This window comes from Piliocolobus tephrosceles, chromosome 1 (assembly GCF_002776525.5).
Source record: "Piliocolobus tephrosceles isolate RC106 chromosome 1, ASM277652v3, whole genome shotgun sequence".
Lineage (NCBI taxonomy): Eukaryota > Metazoa > Chordata > Mammalia > Primates > Cercopithecidae > Piliocolobus > Piliocolobus tephrosceles.
Genome location: NC_045434.1, coordinates 155247340 through 155257801, shown reverse-complemented (window position 1 = coordinate 155257801; position 10462 = coordinate 155247340). Strand labels below are relative to the sequence as shown.

Genomic DNA, 10462 nt, shown 5'->3' with positions numbered 1-10462 from the left:
TGCTGGTTCTTTTGTGCTCGCTCTGGTGGTCTTAGAAAAACAAGACACAGAGACTCATTTTCTTCTAAAATGTTTTCTCCAAAATATTTTTTAAAAAGAAATGGGGGAAACGTAAAAGGAAAATATCTTGGATCCCAAAATTATTAAGCTGAGGGAGAATTCAAGCTGGGAACTGCTCAAGACAAACCTACCTCCCATTCTATTCAATGTTATCCTCTGCTCGCTGATATAGATGCATATTCTGATTGCTTCCTTTGGAAAGGCTTATCAGAAACTCAAAAGAATGCAACCATTTGTCTCTTACCTACCTGTGACCTAGAAGCTCCCTCCCTGCTTCAAGTTGTCCCCACCTTTCTGGACAGAACCAACGTACATATATTGATTGATGTCTCATGCCTCCCTAAAATGTATAAAACTAAGCTGTGCCCTGAACACCTTAGGCACATGTTGCCGGTACTTCCTGGGGCTGTATCACGGGCACACATCCTGAACCTTGGCACAATAAACTTTCTTTTTTTTTTTTTTTTTTGAGACGGAGTCTGGCTCTGTGGCCCAGGCTGGAGTGCTGTGGCCGGATCTCAGCTCACTGCAAGCTCCGCCTCCCGGGTTCACGCCATTCTCCTGCCTCAGCCTCCCAGTAGCTGGGACTACAGGCGCCGCTACCTCGCCCGGCTAGTTTTTTTTTTTGTAGTTTTTTTTAGTAGAGACGGGGTTTCACCGTGTTAGCCAGGATGGTCTCGATCTCCTGACCTCGTGATCCGCCCGTCTCGGCCTCCCAAAGTGCTGGGATTACAGGCTTGAGCCACCGCGCCCGGCCCACAATAAACTTTCTAAATTAACTGAGACCTGTCTCAAATTCTCAGGTTCACATACTCATATGAATAACTGACTACTAGATAGCTCTAGTCTAACAGCCATCTCAAAGTGAATAGATGGACAATAAAATATCTCACATTAACTCAAAAAACAGTTCTTCCTCTATTTAAGAACAAACAACTACCTTGAAAATTGGAGACAAGTTGAAAACAGAGAATCACAACTTACTGGAAGCAGAAAATGCCACTGAAGCCAGCAACTTAAAAGGCAACTAGCTAACTACTGAAGACTTGAGTATAGACTAACTTGAGAGAGAAAATATTCTGGGGGGCCCCTACATTTTCATGAGCTTTACCTCTATGTGGCCACAAAGTTCTCAGGATGAAGATTAAAGAAAAATTTCCTCAAGCCGGGCGCGGTGGCTCAAGCCTGTAATCCCAGCACTTTGGGAGGCCGAGACGGGCGGATCACGAGGTCAGGAGATCGAGACCATCCTGGCTAACATGGTGAAACCTCGTCTCTACTAAAAATACAAAAAAAAAACTAGCCGGGCGAGGTGGCGGGCACCTGTAGTCCCAGCTACTCCGGAGGCTGAGGCAGGAGAATGGCGTAAACCCGGGAGGCGGAGCTTGCAGTGAGCTGAGATCCGGCCACTGCAATCCAGCCCGGGCGACAGAGCAAGACTCCGTCTCAAAAAAAAAGAAAAAAAAAAGAAAAATTTCCTCATGGTTCTAGCAGGTGGATAGGAAGTAACCATTCTAAAATACACCTACAATGTTATGTTCTCCTTAACAAGCACCTGCGCTCAAGGACAACTACTTTACCAGAGCCTAACTAGAGTTTTATCAGGGTCTAACTGACATGGGGGAAAGGAAATACCCAACTCTGGACCCCATTAGCCATCTTTTCCCCTCAAAGAAAAAATGTACTGAAAAGCACTTGTCAAGGTCTCATCTCAGAGACAAAGGCCCATTAAAACACTAAGAGCTAATCATAGGATTGTCAAACCCTTCCCCTCCCCCTACATCTTCCCACTGATAGGAATAGGAAGCAGGGAAATTCTGGGCAGAAGAGGGCAGGTCCTTGGCAAGGGCCCCACCCTCAAGCCTGGAATCATGGCCCAAAGTAAGAACATACATCTGTGTTTTCCTGCTTGAATGCTGCCTTTTCCAAAATCACCCATGGCCCACTCTGCCCCACTATCCTGTGCCCATAAAAACCTCAGGCTCAGCAGGCAGAAAGAGAAGCAGCTGGACGTTGGAAACTATGGTTGGACGTCAGAGAAGTGGCTTGACTTCAGAAGGACGGCTTGACAGTGTATCTTTGAAGAGGAATCTGTCTGGGGATGGCTGAACTTTAGGGGAAGACTACGTTCCTGTTCCGTCCCTTCTTCAGCTCCTCTTCCCACTGAGAACCACTTTTATCACAATAAAATCCCCTGCATTTACCAGCTTCAACTCTCATGCGACCTCATTCCTCCTGGACACTGGACAAGAACTGAGGTGCCAGTGAGTGTGGGTGCAAAAGGCTGTCATGCTGACCCTCCACTGAGCTGTTAACACTTAAGCTCTCTGTAGACAGCAAAGCTAAAAGGGCACTGTAACACCTCCTCTGGGGTTTCAGGGGTCGTGGGTACCCTCCCCTAGATACTGCTGGGGAGTGAGTATGCAGTTCACTCTTGAAGGTGCCCAAAAGCACTCACTCTGGCTCCTGCATTCACTCACCTGTGCTCCACCTCCCTAGAGGGGTGGAGCAGCGAGTGAGTGGAGTTTGCCCCTGCCAGTGCCTGTGCACTCCAGTTCCTACCTGTGAAGGAGTCACTATCCTGTTTCACCACCACATCTACAGGGCTCCTGTATAATAATGGGATTACAATGGAAAGAACTGCAAGGCTGACTTTATTTAAGAAGTCCCTAGGGAAATTTTAAGAGACAGAAACAAGGACAGTAGAGGAAAAGGATGCCTTACACACTTACAACTAAACAGTAAACATAGCCTAATTCCTAGCGACACAAACATAAAACACTACCAGCCTATTTAATCTCAGTTTACATTACCTATACAATATGTTCAGCTCTCAACAAAAAATTGTAAGGCATATCAAAAGGTAAAAAAAAAGTGTGAAGAGACAAAGCAAGTATCAGAACCACACTGATTGACAGATATTTTATAACTGTAAGACTGTGAATTTAAAATACTTACGATTAATATGGTATGGGTTCTAATGGAAAAAGTGGATAATATTCAAGAACAGGTGAGTAATGTAAGCAGAGATAAAAACATTAAATAAAAATCAAAAGGAAACATGAACATGTAAGGAATATAAAGGCACTGGACAGAGAAATAGGATGAAGGGTTGAAGAATCAGCAGTTGTTTTTATTGCCATGGTAGACTTGTCCAATATTGTAAAGCTAAAGGCAAGGATCTAACACAGGAAAAGAGAAAGTGGAAAATTGACAAATATTTGCTTCATGAGATCCTTTCCAAGGTCAGGATTAAGTCCTAAAAGAAGGAAGATGAGAAATAACAAATTAGGCCAAACCAAAAGGTTGTAAAGTTGTCTGTGAAACTTCGTTTTAATTAGGTAACATGGCTACTGCAAAAAACAAAGGTTATACTACTTCTCATCTCCCACCCCATTCTTTCCTCAATATGTTATGAAATTGTCAACATTTAAGAAACTCCCAAAGGAATTTTTCTTACACCCCATACTATGAGTTGGACAGTTTTCGTATTTTTCAATTTAATAAATTCAATTTCATTTTACCTTCAAATTTCCATACCTCAAGGTGAAAACAAAAACCACACAAGATAAGCAGTAACCAAAGTTACCGAAGTAAATATTCATTCAGCAAATATTTATTTAGCACCTTCTTCATTCTAGGCAATGGATACCGTAGTGAACAAAACAGAAATCTTTGCCCTTTTGGAGTACTATCCTTAGGTGAAGACGGATTAATAAGCAGGTATACTATAAACTTGCAGAAAAACTTTTTTTCTTTTTGAGATGGAATCTCACTCTGTCAACCAGGCTGGAGTACAATGGCAGTGATTATGGATCACTACAGCATCACCTTCCTAGTCTCAAGTAAACTTCCCACCTCAGCCTCCCAAGTAGCTGGGAATACAGGCATACGCCACCACACCTGGCTTAATTTTTTGTAGAGATAGGGGTTTGCCATGTTGCCCAGGCTGATTGTGAACTCCCAAGCTCAAGCAATTTGCCCACTTCAGCCTCATAAAGCGGTGGAATTACATGCATGAGCCACTGCGCCTGGCAGGAATTAATTTTATGGAAAAATTCAAGCAAAGGTGAGGGATTGAAGAGCTCCAAGGGTGAAGTATTATTACTTTATATTACTTTGGAGCACAGGCTCCAAAGGGGGAACACAGTGTGCCTGATGTGCTGTGGAACAACACGGAATGTAATTAGGCAAGGGAAGAGTCCATAGTGAAATCCTCTGGGGTCCTGTAAAGAGTTTTACTGAATGAAATGGAAAAAACTTGAGAAATGTTTTGGGCAGAACCACATTGATTACTACCTGGAGGGTGTTGGCAAGGAGACTATTTAGGTGGGTATCACAATGTAACACAGTGATTTACATGGGAGTGGTAGTCTGGATTTATTTGGCAGGTAGAAATGGTAAAATTTGCTTATGGAGTGAGGTATAAGATGGAAGTCAAGGGTAATCCCAAAGTTTTTCACCTGAGTAATTAAAGAGTAGAATTTGCCATTTACTAAAATGAGAAAGATGGCAGTTAATTAGAAAAGAGAGAAAATATTATACACTTAGTTGTAGATGTGAATTTTGAGATGTTTATTAACTTATAAGTGCAGGTGTTTTTTCTTAAAGTCTGTCTTCTTGGGAGAGGTCTTATCCAGAGATGAACATTTGTGAATCATCATTATAGGTGATACTTAAAGACATCAGAGTGAAGAGGTTTATGGACTGACCTAGCAACACCAATACAATCCTGGATCGTCAGCTATGAACCACATATACAATGATGATCTGGTAGCAGAGCTGAAAAATTCCTATTGCCTAACAAGGTTGTAGCTGTCACAACATTCAAGCACAAGACATTACCTTTTCTATGTTTACATACACAAATACTTAGCATTGTGTTACAATTGCCTACAGTATTCAGTACAGTAACATGCTATGCAGGTTGGTAGCCTAGAAACAACAAATGCATTTTCATCATTATGCGAACACCGCTTAGTATACTTACACAAATCTCGATGTATAGACTACTACAGCCTAGGTGTACAGCCTACTACACACTTGTAGCCTAGGTGTATAGTAGCCCATACATCATCTACGTTTGTGTAAGTACACTGGAAGATATTTGCAAAATGCTGTAATTGCCTAACAAGGTATTTCTCAGAAGGTATCACCATCGATGCATGATTGTATTTAGTTGTGGTAGTGAGGAACAGATACTAGCAAAGGATCTGGAAAAGGAGAAACCATGAACCAAGACAAGAACTAGGAAGAGTGGTTTCTCAGAACCCAAATACAGCTTTTCAAAGCTCAAGTAATAAACTAGACCAACGCTGCTTCATTTAACAAAGAATGAAACTGTGGATCAGCCATTGTATTTGGCTGCATGGCTATTGTTGACTTTCATAGAAGCTGTTTTGGTGGAGCGGTAGGATGGACAAAAGCGTGAGTACCATATTCAAGAGAGAATGCAAGGTTCTCTCCCAAGAACTCTCAACACGTTCCGCTGAAGAAAGATTAGCTGAGGTGAAGGAGATTGCAGAGGGGAAGAGAAAACAAATAAGGAACTTTGGAGGAACTTAGTGGACAGTATTATGGGCAGTACTAACGAACCATTTAAAGACAAGTCCACATAGCCGTGTGCTTTTCTCCAGTCTTGCTCAACTGATGCATAACAGTAGAATGTTGGAAGCAGGAATTAGTTTTAAGGTAAGATGGTATTGAGGAGACGACAATAAAATACCTCTACTACAGAGCACAGCAATGTTTGGCCTGGTGGCTCACAGAGGCTGAGGCTCTTGAACGTCTGGGCACAGCATGAAGGCACCAAGCTTGAGAGATTGCAGGCCTTAACAAACTAGAAGTGCTAGAGGAAGGATGGTTCTAAACAAACCAGGTCTTTTCTCACAGAGCAAGCACAGCAGTAGAGATTTTATTTTATTTTTTAGACAGAGTCTCGCTCTGTTGCTCGGGCAGCAAAGGCACAATCTCGGCTCACTGCAACCTCCGTCTCCCGGGTTCAAGCAATTGCCTCAGCCTCCCAAGTAGCTGGGATTACAGGCATGTGCCACCAGGCCCGGCTAACTTTTTGTCTTTTTAGTAGAGACCGGGTTTCACCATGTTGGCCAGCCTGGACTCGAACTCCTGACCTCAGGTGATCCAACCGCCTCAGCTTCCCAAAGTGCTGGGAATTACAGGCGTGGGCCACCGCGCCCGGCCCAGTAGAGTTTTTTTTTTTTTTTTTTTTTTAAAGACTGTGGTAGGTCGATAAAGGAGCCATTTGTCGTCTGGGTGCTTCGAGGTCTAGAGACTGAACTCAGTTGGGGTACGGCCCTTTCCAAATGTAGAAATATCTATTAATAGAAGGGCTCCCTCCGGGACCCCGGGGAATGGACTACGGTTTTAACGCCGGAACTTACAACCTGAAGTTCTGCTGCTTGTGACTGCCTGCCGGAGAGACTGGCATGGTGGCGACCAGCTGGGGAGTGGTCCACCACCCCTTTTCTGGCCGCCTCTGAAGTCCCTGTACCTCCAAGCCCCTGCGTTGGCTGCTCAGGCCAAGGCTCCGGAATGTTTGCCGGGCGTCATGGCGACAGTGGAGCTCTGGCTCAACAAGCGGCCGCGCGGTTGGCTGGCGGCACGAGGCCGAGGAGGAGGGCGGAGGCGGAGGGGAGGGCAGAGGGTTGGTGGAGCAGGAGGAAGCTCCGGACGACGACTAGAAGAAGGAGGCGGGCGGCCCGGGCCTCAGGCCCCTCCCAGGCTCTGAGTCTCCCGGCTGCAGGCGGATGGATGGGGCTTCTTCAGGCGGTGGCGGCAGCAGCGAAGGTGGCGGCGGCAGCAGCGGCAGCGGCTGTAAGTGCAGCCTCCACAAGCCATCTCTCCCCTTCTGTTCCAGTTTGGGATGAGGGGCTCCTGAGGTGTCCTCAGTCCCCTTTCTCTCCTTCCCCTCCCCCACAGCAGTGTACCGCCCGGAAGACCCTTAACTTCCGGGGAGGGGCTGCCACAGAACGCGCCTGGGTTGCTCGCTGCCGGCGGCCGAAGGCGCATGCGCAGCTCCCTCCCCGCCACCGCCCACTGCCTCCCAGCGCCGCCTTTTTGCCTTCGCGGTGGCGGCGGCGCGCTGGGAATCCGCTGCGGAGTGAGTTCGCCTCGCCCCGTTCGCTTCGGTCCCTGATCCCAGCCGGGGTGGGGCTAAGCTGACCACCCCGCTGTGGCTCCGCCTCTTTCTCCTGTATTTCCCTCACTTGTGTTGTGTCCCAGTCCCGGGAGGCTCCCGCTTGCACTGCAGCCTTTATGGTGAGCAGCGCCCTGGGCCAACCTGCGCTTTTCGGATGGAGTCAGGGAGGGAAGAGAGACTCGAATAGGGTATTACTGTGAGGAAACGAGGTCCTCCTAGCGCGTAGGAGGATCCCTTGGGACAGATGCTCGCCGCTCTTTGGTCTTGTTCTCTCAGCTTGTAGTGGCTAGGTCCTTGGCCTGGAGCCTATCTGTGGTCCCTGCATGCTGTGTGACCTTGAGCGAGTCACTATCCGTGTCTGGGCTTCAGTTTTCCCTATTTAAAGCTTCCTCCAACGCTAGAATTCTGTATTTCTGCAGAAGAACTTATGTAATTACAAGATTGACTTGGCTATTGAGGCCGCTTCACCGAGATGACCCGGAGTTGACTGAATCTTCTTCACTCATGGGTGGAATGAGGCGACGTATTTATTGGGTCGCTTTTCTTCCTTTACCATTGGTTACAAATTGCATGACTTAAGGCTCATTAAATGTTTTTCTAAAATTGTCATGGGATCCTTGTCCTAATTCCTGACCGTCTTTTTAAACATGTGAAACAGGGTGGATGGTGAGCTTGTATCTCGTTTCTGTCTCCTTGCTACTGAGGCTCTCTTTCCTTTGATCCAGATGGTGTGGTCGCTCGATTCTCCCAGTGCCTGGCTGAGTTTCGGACGTGGTTAAGAACCAACTGGTTGAGGTTCAATGCAGACAAGACGGATGTGATGCTGGTAGGCAGGGGTACGCTTGGAGATTAAGGGAGGGAAAATCCAAACTCCCTCAAGTAATGTGAGATTATATTACTCTTCTTATATGTTCCAGTGTTTGAGAACTGATGGGCCAAAAATTTCCAGAATTTGGGTGAGATAAAAATAACATGTCATCAATGTAAGAACCATAAACATACAGTTTGTAATATGCTGATAAAATGGGGCCACTGGATAGAACTATGTAAAACTTATGAAAAGAAAATCCAAAACTGTTATTTGAAGAACCAAAAGCCTACATAAGTGTTTTAGAGTGGCATTAATAATAAAAAATGAGACTAATGAAAAGATGATGCTGATTGTCACTATAGATGTGGGGCTTCCAAATGTAATAGGCTAAGTTTTTTAGATTTAGGTATTTTCAACCAAATTAGTAATTATCCATACAATTTTACCATCACATGCATAAAGACATAGTGTAGGCTGTTGCTTTTAAATAAAAATTTCAGGAAATAGTTTATAAACTAATCTCAAAAGAGACTCTTGGATCCTAAAAATTGTTGGATATAGAATTTTTTAGTTTTGGATGTGTTGTATTAATCTATTGCAGTCAGCTAACCCCAGAGTCTAAACTATTACAAATACAGTATTTTCTTGGTGCATTTTGAGAGGTACCTTTTTGGATTGCATAACAGGTTTATATATTTTATATATATATATTACTTGTATTTGAATCAGGTGTTGGTACTGAATAAAAGGTTATATTTCTTAGGTATATGTAAATTGCCGAAGAACTTTGTTCATTGGTTCGTTTAAGGTACTGGTTGAAGTAAGATTGTGATACTAAATGCTTTTGTTAAAAGCATAATAATAACTGAGGGGTTTGTGTGTGCGTGCGCCTTATAGCCTCTATATAATTGTTTAATAACTTGGAATGGAAGATTCAGTAAATTGCTTACAAATGATTTATCAATATAATAGCAGTTTTGAGTAGCTTAATGTCATAAAAATTAATGTTAGTTTGCCTGAAAATAAGGCAGCTTTTAGGTGGGCAATAGGAGCTGAAGAGGCATTTATTCAGGCTTTCTATAGTGGTTTTTTGTTTTGGGACATTAATCACAAACCTCACATAAAATTGGAATTCACCACACTTTTTTAGTTTAAATATTTTATACACAATTTCAACAGAACTACTGTTTTGGATATCACATTAATAAATAACAAAGTGTAATTAAGCAGACACAATTAATGGTGCATTTTCTCATGCCTTTAGCTCTGTCATGTCCTATTTTCAACTCTTCTAGTATGAATAGGCTTTAAAAATAATTTTTTTGTTAACCCAAGTATAAATATTAACTGTTTGCATTTGGATACAAAGAAGATGTCTGTTGAATTAATCCAAAGTGCTGAAGAAGTAACGGTAATGGATGGAAACAACAAGGAGGTAGATTCTGGCGTAATAAAAGAATGTTTTAAACATTTGAACTTTTTTTGAAAAGAGGAGCCTTTTTATGAGATATAGTGAGTCACTGGAGGTGTTTAAACATAGGCAAAAAGCCTGGTAGTAGAAGCATGATGAGAGATTACTATTTTGACAGGGTAGAGAATTGACTAAAAGATCTCTAAGGTGCCATCCAACACTAAAATTCTATGACTAGTGAATTGTTAATTTTTATATATTTAATACTGAAGAGGGTAAGTAAGCATTTTGATAAAGACTTTTCATCCCCTAAGGTGGCTCCTGAAAATTTTACAGTTAAGTGTATCACTAAAATAAAATAATAGTGGAAGTATACTGAATTCAGTGGTAATGTGTTACCTATGAATCGCAGTATTAGAGCTGTTTCTTTTTTATAATATCTGAACCTAAAAAGACCCACTGAATCCACATTTATAAAAAGGGGAAGGAGAAAAATGTAGAGATTTTCTTCCCTCAATAATAATAATACCATTTAAATTTAGTAATATTGACACACAATATTAATAAACTTAAAAAATTATTTAGGCCAGGCGCGGTGGCTCACGCCTGTAATCCCAGCACTTTGGGAGGTTGAGGCGGGCGGATCACAAGGTCAGGAGATCGAGACCATCCTGGCTAACACTGTGAAACCCCGTCTCTACTAAAAATACAAAAAAACAAAATTAGCCAGGCGTGCTGGCGGGCGCCTGTAGGCCCAGCTACTCAGGAGGCTGAGGCTGGAGAATGACGTAACCCGGGAGGCGGAGCTTGCAGTGAGCCGAGATCCCGCCACTGCACTCCAGCCTGGGCAACACAGCGAGACTCCGTCTCAAAAAAAAAAAAAAATTATTTAACAGTAAGATAGATACCCATTCAGAAATGTTTCAGACTTCATTTTCCTGACAATTTTAGGATTCATTCAGTAGGTTACTAAACTGTGATCCCCTCCTCTTTATCACAGTTGGGATTTCTGTTGGTAATT

General features: G+C 43.4%; 2 protein-coding genes across 12 annotated transcripts in view; one reads left to right on the top strand and one right to left on the bottom strand.

Annotated features, from left to right (window-relative positions):
• Positions 1–6996, bottom strand: part of WDR78 (WD repeat domain 78) — a 112293-nt gene extending 105297 nt beyond the window's left edge. The window contains 2 exon segments of the mRNA XM_023209865.2: positions 6462–6546; positions 6549–6996. Of these exon segments, the coding sequence (XP_023065633.1) occupies positions 6462–6546; positions 6549–6630 (167 nt within the window). The 5' untranslated portion in view covers positions 6631–6996.
• MIER1 (MIER1 transcriptional regulator) overlaps positions 6171–10462 on the top strand; it is a 62095-nt gene continuing 57803 nt past the window's right edge. For 3 of the 11 annotated variants that reach the window (XM_023209958.1, XM_023209874.1, XM_023209949.1), the window contains exons 1-2: positions 6171–6894; positions 7945–8045. In XM_023209958.1, coding sequence (XP_023065726.1) covers positions 6828–6894; positions 7945–8045 — 168 coding nt within the window. In that variant the 5' untranslated portion in view covers positions 6171–6827. The other 8 variants (XM_023209965.1, XM_023209875.1, XM_023209930.2 and 5 more) reach the window with 6 other exon arrangements.